At 37.9% G+C, this 17,347-nt stretch overlaps 1 protein-coding gene and 1 long non-coding RNA gene across 3 annotated transcripts in view; one reads left to right on the top strand and one right to left on the bottom strand.

The window, feature by feature from the left end:
* The window catches only part of SLC35F4 (solute carrier family 35 member F4), a gene marked incomplete at its 5' end in the record, with an annotated part of 295,837 nt that overhangs the window by 29,170 nt on the left and 249,320 nt on the right, over positions 1-17,347 (bottom strand). For both annotated transcript variants that reach the window (XM_082450436.1, XM_082450437.1), the window contains one exon: positions 1,519-1,704. In XM_082450436.1, the coding sequence (XP_082306562.1) occupies positions 1,519-1,704 (186 nt within the window). The remainder of the gene's footprint in view (positions 1-1,518; positions 1,705-17,347) is intronic.
* The window catches only part of LOC309655395, a 206,610-nt gene that overhangs the window by 121,058 nt on the left and 68,205 nt on the right, over positions 1-17,347 (top strand). The window lies entirely within an intron of this gene.

Raw genomic sequence — 17,347 nt, 5'->3', positions numbered from 1 at the left:
GTAATCTGTATATGATAGGTAGGGCAAATTTATTAACCATATTTAATTAACTGGAACATACTGTTCTGCAGATAACTGGAATGATAAGAATATTACTGTAACTTATTAAAGCCAATTAAAACTTTCTGAAGATTTACCGTGATTTTCTTCACTTTTAAAAAAAGAGTTTTAGCCTTGGGGTCCATAGTTGCTGAGATTCCATTTTAAAATATTGTCATTTTTTGAAAAAATTTTTTCTCATATAAAACCTCTTATCAAATAAGTAGGACCCTACAAGAGGCTTTCACACTTCCTCTATACCTTTGTTTACCTGAGTCCCCTGAATTACCATTTCTCTTCTGTTTATTTTTTAAAGCTAGTGTTCTCAAAGTTTGAGGGTTTTTTTTTTTTCAGGTTTTTTTCACTACCCACTTATTTTGAATAGAGTATTTTGTTGTTTTTGCTGTTGTCACTATTGATTTTAAGGATGCAAGAGATTTTAATATGTTGCTGCCCAAGCTGAAGGAATAAACGGAGAAGGAGAGATTGAAAATGTAGGTGGAAGAGATGGAGAGAAGGTGATCATGGATGCAGAAGGAGTCAACATCAGAATGGTAGCAAACACAAAAATCAAAGGTGGTCCCCACAATGATGGTAATTAGCAAATTCACAAACAAGAGAACAGAGACATTTTGAGGCAGAGAGGAAAGCATCTCTTAGCACACAATTGTTTTAGTCTTTTCAGGAAAGTAGAAGTGTGGTCAGATGATGAGAGGAAGTGAGTATGGACTCAGAGCTTGACAGCATCTCTGGGGAAGGCAGTACGATGTCCACCACCAAAATGTAACAGTATTGGGCAGCAGCCTAGTGGACCCAGCTGCATTTTAAAATGATAAGTTTGCTAGGAAACTCATGGATATAGTAAGGAAATTTATCTAGCAATTCCAGTAACCAAGTAACCCAGGAGTTTGTAAGTGGTCAGGCAGATGTGAGGAAATGCCAAAGGTCTTGATTTAATAGTAAATGCTGATCAAGGAGACAACTGAAGTGTCCTGAGGGAGGTGTAAAATTGGGAAAACTAGAAGGGCTCCAAGGACTGGCAGTCTTCATAAAGACAAGAGCAGAGTCTGTGATTTTACTGGTACTTTTATTCTTCTCAGAATGGGTACAGTGTGCTATTACTAAATCCCAGGATTGAGGTAAAAGATGCTGGCTTTTGACATCTTGAAGATGAGAAAACTAGTTTCCTTATAAACTTCATTAGAAGTCACTGTTAAGCCCTCCAATTATAGGTTTTGGTATTATTTCTCTGCTACACTGTACACCGTACATCATTAATGAATCAATCACCATACATAATCATTAATTATATCTGCACATTTCCTTTCTTCCTTCTCCTCCCACTTGATCAACTTTCCCCACATGCACTCCTGAGAGTCCATGTAACATCTCTACGTTCTGTGCCAATGGTGAGATCTTTCATTGCTGGCTAGAAGCTTACCAAATATACTGTTATTTAAGAGGAGGTTACCCACATACCTGATCTGTTCTGCCTCTCGGCTCTATGTCCACAAACTCCAGAGGATCCTCGACTCTGAAGTTCAAGAATAGGAGCAGAAGAATCTTCGGTGACAGACAGAGGGGACAGTTGTCTGCTGACGCTGCTGTGTGAACTGGGGCAGTTGGCTCCTGGTTTACATCGAGTAACTGATGATCTGGAGGTACCTGGGAAGAAAGAGTTTTGTTTATTGGGAGATTTTTTTTTTTTTTAATTACTGATTCAATTTCATTACTGGTAATTAGTCTGTTTATATTTTCTATTTCTTCCTGGTTTAGACTTGGGAGATTGCACATAATTATGAATTTCTTCTAGGTTGTCCGTTTTGTCCGTTTTATTTGCATATAGTTGCTCATAGCAACTATGATCCTTTGTATTTCTGCCGTGTCCGTTGTAACTTCTCCTTTTTCATTTCTGATTTTATTGATTTGGACCCTCTCTTTTTCTTGATGAGTCTGGCTAAAGGTTTATCAATTTTGTTTATCTTTTCAAAGAAATAGCTCTTAGTTTCATTGATCTTTTCAATTTTTTTAGCCTCTATTTCATTTATTTCTGCTCTGATCTTTATGATTTATTTCCTTCTACTAATGGGTTTTGTTTGTTCTTTGCTTTCTAGCTCCTTTAGGTGTAAAATTAGATCGTTTATTTGAAATGTTTTCTTTCCTGAGGTAAGCTTGTATAGCTATAAACTTTCTTCTTAGAACCGCTTTTGCTGAGTCCCATAGATTTTGAGTCATTGTGTTTTTGTTTTCATTTGTCTCCAGGTATTTTTTTATTTCCTATTTGATCTCTTTAGTGATTCATTGGTTGTTTAGTAGCATATTGTTTACCTCTACATGTCAGTGCTTTTTGCAGTTTTTTTCTTGTAGTTGAATTCTAGTCTCATAGTGTTGTTGTTAGAAAAGATGGTGATATGATTTCAATTTTCTTAAATATACTGAGGCTTGATTTTGTGGCCTAGCATGTGATCTATCCTGGAGAATGTTCCATATGCACTTGACAAGAATGTGTATTCTGCTGCTTTTGGACAAATGTTCTCTCTCAATATGTATCTGTTAATTTCATCTTGTCTAATATGTCACTTCAGGCCAGTGTTTCCTTGTTGATTTTCTGTCTGAATGATCTGTCCATTGATGTAAGTGGTGTGTTAAAGTCCCCTATTAGTATTATGTTATTGTTGATTTGTCCATTTATGTCTGTTAATATTTGCTTTTATGTATTTAGGTGCCCCTATGTTGGGTGCATGTATATTTACAATTGTTATGTCTTCTTAGATTGATCCCTTGATCATTATGTAGTGTCCTTTTTTGTCTCTTGTAACAGTCTCTACTTTAACTCTATTTTAATTCTATTTTGTCTGATGAAAGTATTGCTACCCTGGCTTTCTTTTGATTTCCATTGGCATGGATACCTTTTTCCATCTCTCACTTTCAATCTGTTTATGTCTTTGGATATGAAGTGAGTTTCTTGTAGGTCTTGGTTTTGGATCCATTCAGCCACTCTACATTTTTTTTTTTTAATAATACTTTTTTAAATTGAAATATTGTTGATTTACAGTTTGTGCCAATCTCTGCTGTACAGCAAAGTGACTCAGTTATACACATATATACATTCTTTTTTTAAAAATATTCTTTTCCATTATGGTTTATCTCAGGAGATTGGATATAGTTCCCTGTGCTATACAGTAGGACCTTGTTGTTTGTCCATTCTAAATGTAATAGTTTGCATCTACTAACCCCAAACTCCCAGTCCATCCCTCTCCCCCTTCCCTTGGCAACCACAAGTCTGATCTCTGCCTGTGAGTCTGTTTCTGTTTTGTAGATAGGTTCATTTGTGTCACATTTTAGATTCTGCATATAAGTTATATCATATGGTATTTGTCTTTCTCTTTCTGACTTACTTTACTTAGTATGATGACCTCTAGTCACATCCATGTTGCTGCAAATGGCATTATTTTGTTCTTTTTTTATGGCTGAGTAGTATCCCATTGTATATATGTACCACTTCTTTATCTATTCATCTGTAGACGGACATTTAGGTTGTCTCCAAGTTTTGGCTATTGTGAATAATGCTGCTAGAAACACGGAGGTGAATGTATCTTGTTGAATTATAGTTTTGTCCAGTTATATGCCCAGGAGTGGGATTGCTGGATCATATGGTAGTTCTATTTTTGGTTTTCTGAGGAACCTCCCTACCGTTTTCCATAGTGGCTGCACCAACTTACATTCCCACCAACAGTGTAGAAGGGTTCCCTTTTCTCCACACCCTCTCCAGCATTTGTTATTTGTAGACTTTTTAATGATGGCCATTCTGACCAGTGTGAGGTGGTACCTCATTGTAGTTTTGATTTGAATTTCTCTAATAATTAGTGATGTTGAGCATATTTTCATGTGCCTACTGGCCATCTGTATGTCTTCTTTGGAGAAATGTCTATTAAGGTCTTCTGCCGATTTTTCAATTGGATTGTTTTCTTATTGTTGAGTTGTGTGAGCTGTTTATATATTTTGGAGATTAATCCCTTATCTGGCACATCATTTGCAAATATTTTCTCCCATTCTGTAGGTTATCTTTTTGTGTTTATTTTTGTTTTTGTTTTTTAATGATTTCCTTTACTGTGCAAGAGCTTGTAAGTTTGGTTAGGTCCCATTTGTTTATTTTTATTTCTATTGCCTTGGGAGACTGACCTAACAAAACATTGGTACAATTTATGTCAGAGAATGTTTTGCCTATGCTCTCTTCTAGGAGTTTTATGGTGTCATGTCTTATGTTTAAGTCTTTAAGCCATTTTGAGTTTATTTTTGTGCATGGTGTGAGGGTGTGTTCTAACTTCATTGATTTACATGAGGCTGTCCAACTTTCCCAGCACCTCTTGCTGAAGAGATTGTCTTTTTTTCCCATTTTATATTCTTGCCTCCTTTGTTGAAGATTAATTGACTGTAGGTGTGCGGATTTATTTCTATTCTGTTCCATTGATCTATATGTCTGTTTTTGTACCAGTACCACACTGTTTTGATTACTATACCTTTGTAGTATTGTCTGAAGTCTGGGGGAGTTATGTCTCCTGTGTTTTATTTTCCCCCTCAGGATTGCTTTGGCAATTCTGGGTCTTTTATGGTTCCATATAAATTTTTAGATTATTTGTTCTAGTTCTGTGAAAAATGTTATGGATAATTTGATAGGGATTGCATTAAATCTGTAGATTGTTCTGGGTAATATTGCCATTTTAATAATATTAATTCTTCCAATCCAAGAGTATGGGATATCTTTCCATTTCTTTGAATCCTCTTTAATTTCCTTTACTAATGTTTCATAGTTCTCAGCATGTAAGTCTTTCACCTCCTTGGTCAGGTTTACTCCTAGGTTTTTTTGTGTGTGCGATTTTAAAAGGAATTGTTCTTTTTATTTACATTCTCTTTCTGATTTTCATTGTTAGTGTAAAGAAATGCAACCAATTTCTGAATGTTAATCTTGTATCCTGCTACTTTGCTGAATTCATTTATCAGATCTAGTAGTTTTTGTGTGGGTCCTTAGGGTTTTCTATATATAGTATCATGTCATCTTCATGTAGTGACAATTTTACCTCTTCCCTTCCAATCTGGATACCTTTTATTTGTTTTCTTGTTTGACTGCTGTGGCTAGGACTTCCAATACTATGTTGAACAGAAGTGGTGAGAGTGGGCATCCTTGTCTTGTTCCAGATTTTAGTGCAAAGACTTTCAGCTTTTCACTGTTGAGTATCATATTGGCTGTGGGTTTGTCATAAATAGCTTTTATTATGTTGAGATATGTCCCCTGTATACCCACTTTGGTAAGAGTTTTTATCATGAATCGATGTTGAATTTTTCAAGTGCTTTTTCTGCATCTATTGAGATGGTCATGTGGTTTTTAAATTTTCTTTTGTTAATGTGGTGTATTACATTGATTGATTTGTGTATGTTGAACCATCCTTGTGAACTTGGGATGAATCCCACTTGGTCATGGTGTATGATTTTTTTTTATGTGTTTTTGGATTCAGTTTACTAACATTTTGTTCAGAATTTTTGCATCTATATTCATCAAAGATATTGTCCTGTAATTTTCTTTCTTGGTGGTATCTTTGTCTTTGTCCATTCTAAATGTAATAGTCTGTAATAGTTTGCTTTTGGTATCAGGATGATCGTGGCTTCATAGAATGTTTTTGGGAATGTTCCCTTCTCTTCAATCTTTCAGAAGAGTTTGAGAAGAATTGGTAAATATAAGTTCTTTGTATGTTTGGTAGAATTCGCCTGTGAAGCCATCTGGTCCTGGACTTTCGTTTGCAGGGAGTTTTTTTATTATTACAGATTCTATTTCACTTCTAGTGATTGGTCTGTTCAAATTATCTATTTCTTCTTGATTCAGTTTTGGTGGGCTCTATGTTTCTAGAAGGTTGTTCATTTCTTCTAGGTTGTCAAATTTGTTGGCATATAATTGTTCATAGTATTCTCTTATGGTTTTTTGTATTTCTGCGGTTGAGACTTTTCCCTTTTCATTTCTTATTTTGCTTATTTTGGTTCTCTCTCTTTTCTTCTTGATGAGCCTGGCCAGAGGTTTGTCAATTTTCTTTACCCTTTCAAAGAACCAGCTCTTGGTTTTATTGATTTTTTTCTATTGTTTTTTTAAATCCCTATTTTATTTATTTCCTTCCTGATCTTTATTATTACCTTTCTTCTGCTGAATTTAGGTTTTGTTTGTTCTTGTTGTTCTGATTCTTTTAGGTGGTAGGTTAGGTTGTTTATTTGAGATTTTTCTTGTTTTTTTGAGGAAGGCCTGTATCGCTATTAACTTCCCTCTAAGAACTGCTTTTGCTGCATCCCATAGATTTTGTATGGTTTTGTTTTCACTGTCATGTGTCTCAAGATATTTTTTAATTTTCTTTTTGATTTCCTCATTGACCCGTTGGTTTTTTTAGTAGCATGTTTAGTCTCCATGTAATCGTTTTTTTCTCATTTCTTTTCTCTATATCTTTCGATTGGAGCATTTAGTCCATTTACATTTAAAGTAATTATTTACATGTATGTTCTTATTGCCATTTTGTTAATTGTTTCTGGGTTGTTTTTGTAGGTCTTTTTTTTTTAAATTCCTTTATTCTCTTTTCTCATCTCTTGTGATTTGATGACTATCTTTAGTGTTATCTTTTTCTTTTTTGTGTGTGTATCTATTATAGATTTTTGGTTTTTGGTTACAATGAGGTTTTTATATAGCAATCTATATATATATGCATGATTGTTTTAAGTTGCTGATTTCTTAATTTCAAATGCATTCCAACAACCCTGCATTTTACTCTCCTCCCCTCACAATTATTGCTTATTGTGAATATAGATGATTTTACTACTTTTGTCTTTTAACATTCCTACTGGCTTTGTGAGGGATGATTTCCTACCTTTACTGTGCATTTGCCTTTACCAATGAGCTTTCTCCTCACATGATTTTCATGTTTCTCACTGTGTTCTTTTTTGCTTAGAGCAATTCCTTTAACATTTTTTTTAAAGCTGGTTTGGTGGTGCTGAACTCTTTTAGCTTTTGCTTGTCTGTGAAGCTTTTGATCTCTCTATCAAATCTGAACGAGAACCTTGCTGAGTAGAGTATTCTTCGTTGTAGGTTTTTCGCTTTCATCACTTTAAAAATATTGGGCCACACCCTTCTGGCTTGCAGAGTTTCTGCTGAAAAGTCAGCTGATAACCTTGCATGAGTTCCCTTGTACATAAAGTGTAGCTTTTCTCTTGAAGCTTTTAATATTCTCTATCTTCAATTTTTGCCATTTTATTTACAATATGTCTTGGTGTGTTCCTCTTTGGGTTAATCTTGTATGGTACTATCTGTACTTCCTGGATTTGAATGTCTGTTTCCTTTTCCAGGTTAGGGAGGTTTTCAGCTATTATCTCTTCAACTATGTTCTCAACCCCTTTCTCTCTCTCTTCTCCTTTTTGGATGCCTATAGTGCAAACATTAGTGCACTTGATGTTGTCCCAGAGGTCTCTAAATTGTCCTCATTTCTTTTTATTCTTTTTTCTGTTCAGCATAAGTGATTTCCACTACTCTGTCTTCTAGCTCGTTGTTCTATTCCTGTGTATCATTTAGTCTACTGTTGATTCCTTCTAGTGTATTTTTTCATTTCAGTTATTGTATTCTTCATCTCTTTATATTTATTCTTTAATGTTTTCTAACTCTTTGTTAAAAACTTCTAACTTCTCACTCTGTGCATCCATTCTTCTCCCAATTTCTTTGATCATCTTTACGATCACTATCCTGAACTCTTTCTCAGGTAGATTGCCTGTCTCCACTTCACTTAGTTCTTCTTCTGGAATTTTATCTTGTTCCTTCATTTGGAATACGTTCCTCTGTCACCTCATTTTGCCTAACTTGCTATTTTTATTTTTATGTACCTGGTAAGTTGTTTATATTTCCTGATTTTGGAGAAGTGGCCTTCTGTAGGAGACATCCTATGAGTTCCAATAGCAAACTCCCCTCTTGTCACCAGAGCTATATGCTCTAGGGGTTCCTTCTATGAGGACTGTGTGGGTATTTCTATTGTGGCAAGCTGACTACACCAGTGGTCTGGTAGGTTTATTTGGCCCTGGTCTGGTTGGTTGCCAGGTCCTGCCTTGTACAGAGGCTGTCAGCTGCTGGTTGGTGGGGTCTGGTCATGAGGCAGCTGACTGCAGAACCCTGGAGGTCCCAGGGCTAGTGCTGTGTTAGTGGTGGGCAGAGTCAGGATCCAGGAGAACCTGGGGCTGTTGCCCACCTACTGGTGGATGAAACCAGGTCCTGGGGCTTGTGCCAGCCTACTGGTGGACAGAGCCATGTCCTGGGGTCTGGTTGTAGGGCCTAGGGGTACCAGAGCAGGTGTCAGATCTCTGGTAGGTGGGCTGGTTCCTGACACGGTTGGCTGCAGGGTCTGGTGTCTTGAAGCTTGTGTTGGCCTCCTAGTGGGCAGGGACCAGGCCCAGTCAGTTCCAGGGCAGGCCTAGTCCACAGACTGGGACGTTGCTGGGTTTTTTGTGGCTAGTGTCTGCCTGCTGGTGGGTACAGCTGGGTCTGAGGCTAGGACAGGCTCACTGGTGGGTGGGGCCTGGGCCCCACATGGTCTCTGGCTGGAGGCCCTGGGGGTCTTGGGTCTATTGCCTGTGCACTGGTGTGTGGGGACAGATCCTGGGCCCTCTGGTGAGGAGGGCCATGTCCAGAGGTGGCTGTGGACCCAGGGGGTCTTAAGGCAGCTTGTCTGCTGGTAGGTGGAGCTGTGTCAGTGTCCAGTTAACTGCTTGCCCTGAGGCATCTTAGTACTGGTGCCTGCAGACTGTTGGGCTGCAGTGGGACTGGGTTCTGTGGTAATAATCTAGAAGGAAGATTCCAGAATGGTGTTACCATGTGGTAGAAGGAGCTCCCCAAAATGACTGCTGGGAGTCTATGTCCCCAGGGTGAATTGGAGTTATCTCCTGCCTCTCCAGGAGACTCTCTAGAGCTCAGAAGGTAGGTCTGACCCAAGCTCCTACCAAATTACTGCTTCTACCCTGGGTACCAGAGCATGTGAGACTTTGTGTGAGCCCCTTAAGAATAAAGTCTCTATTTCTCCCAGGCCTCTGGGACTCCCAAAATAAGCCCTGTGGCCTTCAAAGCCAAATGCTCTGGGGGCTTGTCTTCCCAGTACAGGACCCCTGGGCTGCGGAGCCTGAAGTGGGGCTCAGACCTCTCACTCCTTTGGGAGAACCTCTGCAGTTGTAATTATTCTGCTGTTCGTGGATTGCCCACCTGCAGGTATGGGATTTGTCTATATTGCTACTCCGCCCCTCCTGCTGTCTCATTGTGGTTCCTTCTTTATATTTTTAGTTGCAGAATATTTTTTCTGGTACGTCCTGTTTTTTTTTCATTGATGGCTGTTCTGTTAATAACTGTGATTTTGGTGTGCCTGTGAGAGGAGAAGAGATCAAGGTCTTCCTACTCTGCCATCTTGTGCCTCACAGTTATGTTTCTAATTGAATATTTTAAATTCAATTAAAAGAGGCTGTCTAAAATTCAGGGAACTCTCATTTATTCATGTTCTTCAAGAGGGGTGACACTCAGATACTCCAAGAGTAATTTTTAATTTATCTTTCAGGTATCTTTTATAATTTATATTTACATGAGGTGTGCCTTCTTGTGTTTTCTTAGGTGAATATCAGGTTTCATTTTGTGATTACTCAGCAGTTGTAGGTGGAAAGGAGGAAGTCCAAAAATGGGTTGAGTACCAAGTTGAGATGGGGTTGAGATAAAATATTGGCCATAGTTACTAAAAAGTTGGTAAATCACATGTAGCTAGCAAGTGTTGAATTTGTAAGCCAAACCAGTGATTTCTCTTTCTTCCTCATTTTCACTGCAGTGTTATGTCCTGGCTTCTCTATCTCCTGGTCCTTATGCAATATAGCTCAAATCTCATTGCCAGCTGCCAGCTGCCTCCCACTTGCTGATTCATGGAAGAGACCCAAGAATAGCTGAGCCACTGGAGACATTTAAACCGTTGTCCTAAAAAGGCAAATTTAAACTCAGAGCCAGGCCCAGAGGCATGTTCAGAGCTTAGTCCATGAAACAGTCATCTCAGGTCCTGGAAATGAAGACGCTGGCCCATATTATATGGTCTTGTACTATCAATTAATATAAAGCCAGCCCCGACAAAAATAAATATTCAGAATGTCACCTGGGATACAGTCAAGGATCATAAATAAATCATATTTATATTGTATTTTATATGCCACAGTGAGTGCCTGGGTATTGCAAATTCAGTTAGTGAACAGTGTTCAGACTTTGACAGTTATTGAGGATAAACTGCATTAGGAGTGAAGGATTGGAAGTCTCCCATTAGTCACACTAGATGGTCCCCGGCCCCTTGTAAAGACATCTGCTCACCTGAGCCATTGTGTTTGGGCCATCTTGTGCCATTTTTCATAATTGTCCAGGCATAAGAATATGGTTTCTTCATCTGCACTGGTTAGGCTCTGCATGCTTCCCAAATCAATTTAACTCAACAAGTAGTTATTAAGCACCTATTCTAAGGCAGGTATTGTGTAAGAAACAGGAGTTAGACAAATGATGAATACATGGTCCATGACTTCATGGAACTCTCGACATAGTATTGGAGTCAGACATGTAACCCGTTAACTATAATGTGAACAGGAGAGCAGGAAGAAAGGGAGTGAGTGATTTATTCAGCCTGGAGTAGGAAAGGTTCTATGGGGCTTTGAAGGATGAGCAGGACTTTGCCAGGCAGAATTTTATGCTGAGTCAGAGAAAATTGTAGAGCAAATACTCAAGAGTTGGAAAGTGTATGCTATGAAACTTAATGGTAAGGTGCTCAACTCTACGATGCTGAATTCTGAGTACAAAAGAGCACTGAAAATCCCATCCTTCTATCCTTGCCTTTTACTTGAAAAGGAACTTTGGTATAATTGAGATTCAGAGAGAACATAGTGGTTAAGAACACAGGTTGTTTAAATCTGGGGATAGCTGGTAGGAATCTGGCCCAGCCATGTATAGTTGCACAACATTGAGCCAGAAGATGGCCATGTAATCTCTCTCAGCCCCAGTTTTCTCTCCTGTTCTACCCACATCTGAGGAGTGTTGTATGGATTAAATGGTCCATAGAACATACTCAAGAAATGTATACTGTTATTACTAATAATGATCAGGTAAACAGAAATGACCATTTGTACTATTTTATCACTCACAATGTTTGACATCATGAAATAGAAATCCAAACTGAACTGGTTTAGCAAAAATGGGGAGTTTTTATGAGTTTAGCAATCAAAGGGTAGGGTGACCAGGGATGTCCTAATCCTCAGGAACAGCTGGAACCCAGGGCATGGTGTAGCTGAACAGCACCCCCATTTCTCACTGCTGGATGCCAGATTCATTTCTCCTCACTTGGCTGCCACCTGCCTTTCTCTGCAGAAAACCTGGTTGTTCAAAGCCCCCAAGTTTCCAGTCTCATAGCTTTAGCCTCCTGGGAGAAATCTAGCTGCCCGTAGTCAAAAAATCTTGAAGAAAGAACCTGTATCTCTTACTGATTCCTGGTCCAATTTCTGTCACCAGAGAACACTGCAACAGGCTGCAGCTCCCAGGAGAGTATGGGTGGAGCTGGGCAGACAGTGCCTTGGGTTTCCACTTAGAAACTTCAAAGCAAAAAGGTCAAAGAACTACAGCTGCTCAGTAAAGCAACTGCCTAAACAGATGGAGGACAAGGGGTGGGGGTCTCAGATAACAACTTGAAAAGCCAAGCTGATAAAGATTAATTGGGAAAAGGTCTTTGGAAAGTAGGTGAGAGAGAAGCAAAGTGTCAGGTGAGTTTCTGTGTGACTGAGTGCAAGATGACTTGGAAGATAATGGATAGACCAGACTCTATTATTCAAACAAGGGTCCTGCCGTTGACTCTTATTTCCCATCAGCACAAAACATCAATGAAACATTTGGTTCTACTAAGCCCTATGCTGAAAACAGCTACAGATCTTATCCTGCGTTGCCCCAAACTATGGTGATTACCTGAAACACCACATGTACCACAGGCGCCCAAACCTAAAGATGGAGATAATGGAAACACAGAAGGCAATTACGCAATCCAGGGGAGGGGAGAGGGAGGTGGGGTGAGAGGGGTAAGAGCTGCTATGTAATAAGAAGCAGAATAGTATCCTGAAAAGGCTTCCCTGAAAAGCAGGACACCAAGTGGCTGATAAATCACTTGACCTCTCTTTGTCTGCATTTCTTCTGCTCTGAAATTTAATAATTGGACAAAATGATTTCCTAAATCCCTACAGCTTTCTCTTCTTTGATTTAAAGATTTTTCAAACAAGCACCTGAAAATCATGTTTAATCATACAACAAACTTTGTCTATTTTCAACAAATTTTTTTTTTTTTAGCCATTTATATTAGTCAAGGTTCCAGAAGGAAGAGATAACAAACTCAAATTAGAATAATTTATTAAAAAGTGGTCAAGGTACAGGGCTATAGGGCAGTGCTTCTAGCATCACCTGGGAGCTTCTTAAAAATGCAAATTATCAGCAGCCATCTCAGACATATGAATCAGAAACTTTGCCACGGGGGTAACTAGTAACCTGGGTTTAAGGAGCCCACCAGGTGATTCCAATGCAAGCTAAAATTTGAGAACCACTGTGGGTGAGAAACCAGAGTGGGTAGGGCAGTACCCAGGTTTAGCAACAGCTCTTACTGCACTTGGGCCTGAAAGGACAAGGGGAGGGAGTGATTAGAAAAATCTGGAAGAAGAGGGTTGCCTGACATGAGTTATGACTTTTCATTAAGGTAGGCATTCATCTGGGGGAATCCTGATAATACTCCCTTCCTTTGATATCCTATAGGGACTCCCCATTGGTTATAAATTGAAACCAGAGAACAAGAAAGTCTGTTTTGTAGCCCCTAGAGTTCTACTGCGAGAGGCAGGTGTAGGAGGGGCAAAGAAGGCATCTGATATCCATGTTTCTACAATGATATTATAATCACAAAATCAGGGGTTGGACCACGTGATCTTCTAGCATTAAGCTTCTTTAATTGATGATTCTTCCAATCAGTCTCTTGCAAGTTGTATTTTAAACATAAAACTACCTTTGACGATTTTCAGCTAAACTTTTATTAGTTTGTTTCTTTTAAATATCTGTGAAGCTGTTGTAATCACTGACAAAACATCAAAGACAGAAGTGTAATCCTGAATTTTGACTTGGAATTGGTTGGAAACCCTAATTTTTACTGTGACATTTTGTCTTATAAAAAGAAAGAAAACATCAATAATTCAACAAAAGATTATGTGAAAAGCTGTATTTCAGCTTGTTGTCTCATATTCCATTGACTTCCAATGGCAGTAAATATTCCTTCTAGTAAAGGAATACTGTCATCAGCATTGGTTAGATTTTCAGAGAAGACCATATGGAATTTGCCAAAATTTCTTCTTTTTTTAAAAATTTAATTATAGTTGATTTACAATATTATGTTAGTTTCAGGTGTACAGCTTCAGATTCTTCTCCATTATAGGTTATTACAAGATGTTGAATATAGTTCCCTCTGCTATACAGTAAATCCTTGTTGTTTATCTATTTTATATATAGTGGTGTGTATCTGTTATTCCAGTCTCCTAATTTATCTCTTCCCTCCTTTTTCCACGTTGGTAACCATAAGTTTGTTTTCTATGTCTGTGAGTCTTTCTGTTTTGTAAATAAGCTGATTTTTATTATTTTTTTAGATTCCACATATAAATGATATCATATAATATTTGTCTTTCTGCCTGACTTCACTTAGTATGATAATCTCTAGGTCCATCCATGTTGCTGAAAATGGCAATATTTCATTCTTTTTATGGCTGAATAATATTCCATTGTGTGTATATGTGTGTGTGTGTGTGTGTGTGTGTGTATACACACACATATATATACCACATCTTCTTTATCCATTCATCTGTTAATGGACATTTTGTTTTTAATTTACCATATTCATTTCCTTTTTTAAAAAAGATTTATTATTTATTTATTTATTTAGTTTTGGCTGCATCAGGTCTTAGCTACGGCATGCAGGATCTTCACTGAGGCATGCGGGATCTTTCGTTGCGGTGCACAGGCTTCTCTCTGGTTGTGGCGTGTGGGTTTTCTCTTCTCTAGTTGTGGCGTGCAGGCTCCAGGGCATGTGGGCTCTGTAGTTGTGGTGTGCAGGTTCCAGAGTGCATGGGCTCTGTAGTTTTTAGCACACGGGCTCTAATTGAGGCATGCAAGCTCAGTAGTTGTGGCAAGCGGGCTTAGTTGTCCCATGGCAGGTGGGATATTAGTTCCCTGACCAGGGATCGAACCCACATCCCCTGCATTGTAAAGTGGTTTCTTTACCACTGGACCACCAGGGAAGTCCCTGTTGATGGATATTTAGATTGCTTCCATGTCGTGGCTATTGTGAATAGCACTGCAATGAACATTGGGGTGCATGTATCTTTTTGAATTAGAGTTTTATCTTTTCCAGATACATACCCAGGAATGGGATTGCTAGATCATATGGTAAGTCTATTTTTAGTTTTTCAAGGAGCCTCCAGACTGTTTTCCATAGCGGTTGCACCAATTTACATTGCTACCAACAGGGTTCCCTTTTCTCCACACTCTCTCCAGAATTTATTACTTGTAGACTTTTTGATGATAGCCATTATGACTGATATGAGGTGATACCTCATTGTGGTTTTGGTTTGCATTTTTCTAATAATTAGCGATGTTGAGCATTTTTTTCATGTGCCTGTTGGTCATCTGGATGTCTTCTTTGGAGAAGTCTATTTAGGTCTTCTGCCCATTTTTTGATTGGGTTGTTTGTTTTTGATATTGAGTTGTATGAGCTGTCTGTATATCTTGGAAATTAAGCCCTTGTCAGTCATATCGTTTGCAAATATTTTCTCACAGTACATAGGTTGCCTATTCATTTGTTTATGGTTTCCTTTGCTGTGCAAAATCTTATAAGTTTGATTCGGTCTCATTTGTTTATTTTTGCTTTTGTCTCTTTTCCCTTGGGAGACTGATCTAAGAAAATATTGCTACAATTTATGTCAAAGAATGTTTTGCCTATGTTCTTTTCTAGGAGCTTTATGGAGTTTTATGGTGCTATGTCTTATATTTAGGTCTTTAAGCCATTTTAAATTTATTTTTGTGTATAGTATGAGGATGCGTCCTAACTTCATTGATTTACATGAAGCTGTCAAGTTTTCCCAACAGCACTTTTGAAGACTGTCTTTTCTCCATTGTATGTTCTTGTCTCCTTTGTTGAAGATTAAACCCACACACCTACTATTTCTGAGCTCTCTATTCTGTTCCATGATCTATATATCTGTTTTTGTGCCAGTACCACACTGTTTTGATTACTGTAGCTTTGTAGTATTGTCTGAAGTCTGGGAGAGTTATACCTCCAGCTTTGTTCTTTTTCCTCAGGATTGCTTTGGCAATTCTGGGTCTTTTGTGGTTCTGTGTAAATATTAGGATTATTTGTTCTAGTTCTGTGGAAAATACCATGGGTAATTTGGTAGGGATCACATTAAATCTGTAGGTTGCTTTGGGTAGTATGGCTATTTTAATAATATTAATTCTTCCAATCCAAGGGCAAGGGGTATCTTTTCATCTCTTTGAATCATCTTCAGTTTCCTTTATCAGTGTTTTATAGTTCTCAGCATATAGGTCTTTCACATCCTCAGTTAGGTTTATTCCTAGGTTTTTTTTTTTTTTTTTGACACAATTTTAAACAGGATTTTTTTTTTACTTTATCTGATATTTCATGGTTAGTATAAAGAAATACAGCAGATTTCTGTATATTGATTGTGTACCCTGCTACCTTGCTGAATTCATTTATTAGTTCTAATAATTTTTTTAATTGAAGTATAGTTGATTTACAATGTTGTGCTAATTTCTGCTGTACAGTAAAGTGACTCAGTTATACATATATATACATTCTTTTTTTTTTTAATATTCTTTTTCATTATGGTTTATCCTAGGATATTGGATATAGTTCCCTGTGCTATACAGTAGGGCCTTGTTGTTTATCCATTCTAAATGTAATAGTTTGCATCTACTAACCCCAAACTCCCAGTCCATCCCTCTCCCTCCCTCCCCCCCGCCCCCAGCAACCACAAGTCTGTTCTCTATGTCTGTGAGTCTGTTTCTCTTTTGTAGTTAGGTTCATTTGTGCCACATTTTAGATTCCACATATAAGTGATATCCTATGGTATTTGTCTTTCTCTTTCTAACTTATTTCACTTAGTATGATAAACTAGTTGCATCCATGTTGCTGCAAATGGCATTATCTCATTCTTTTTTATGGCTGAGTAGTATTCCATTGTATATATGTACCACATCTTCTTTATCCATTCATCTGTCGATGAACATTTAGGTTGTTTCCATATCTTGCTTATTGTGACCAGTGCTGCTATGAACATTTGGGTGCATGTATCTTTTTGAATTATGGTTTTCTCTGGGTATATGCCAGGTGTGGGATTGCTGGATTGTATGGTAGTTCTATTTTTAGTTTTTTAAGGAACCTCTATACTGTTCTCCATAGTGGCTGTATCAATTCCCACCAGTGGTGCAAGAGGGTTCTCTTTTCTCCACACCCTCTCCAGCATTTATTTTTTGTAGATTTTTTGATGATGGCCATTCTGACCAGTGTGAGGTGATACGTTATTGTAGTTTTGATTTGCATTTCTCTAATAACTAGTGATGTTGAGCATCTTTTCATGTGACCATCTATATGTCTTTGGAGATATGTCTATTAAGGTCTTCTGCCGATTTTTCGATTGGGTTGTTTTTTTTGTTGTTGTGTGAGCTGTTTGTATATTTTGGAGATTAATCTCTTATCTGTCACATCATTTGCAAATATTTTCTCCCATTGAATAGATTATCTTTTTTTTTTTTTTTCTTTTTTAATGATTTCCTTTACTGTGCAAGAGCTTGTAAGTTTGGTTAGGTCCCATTTGTTTATTTTTATTTTTATTTCTATTCCCTTGGGAGACCTAAGAAAATGCTGGTATGACTTATGTCAGAGAATGTTTTGCCTATACTCTCTTCTAGGAGTTTTATGGTGTCATGTCTTATGTTTAAGTCTTTAAGCCATTTTAGGTTTATTTTTGTGCATGGTGTGTTCTAACTTCATTGATTTACATGGGGCTGTCCAACTTTCCCAGCACCACTTGCTGAAGAGATTGTCTTTTCCCCATTTTATATCCTTGCTTCCTTTGTTGAAGATTAATCGACTGTAGGTGTGTAGATTTATTTCTGGGCTTTCTATTCTGTTCCATTGATCTATATGTC

This window comes from Balaenoptera physalus (genome assembly GCF_965194825.1).
Source record: "Balaenoptera physalus genome assembly, chromosome: 2".
Lineage (NCBI taxonomy): Eukaryota > Metazoa > Chordata > Mammalia > Artiodactyla > Balaenopteridae > Balaenoptera > Balaenoptera physalus.
This window is presented reverse-complemented; position numbering and strand designations above follow the sequence as displayed.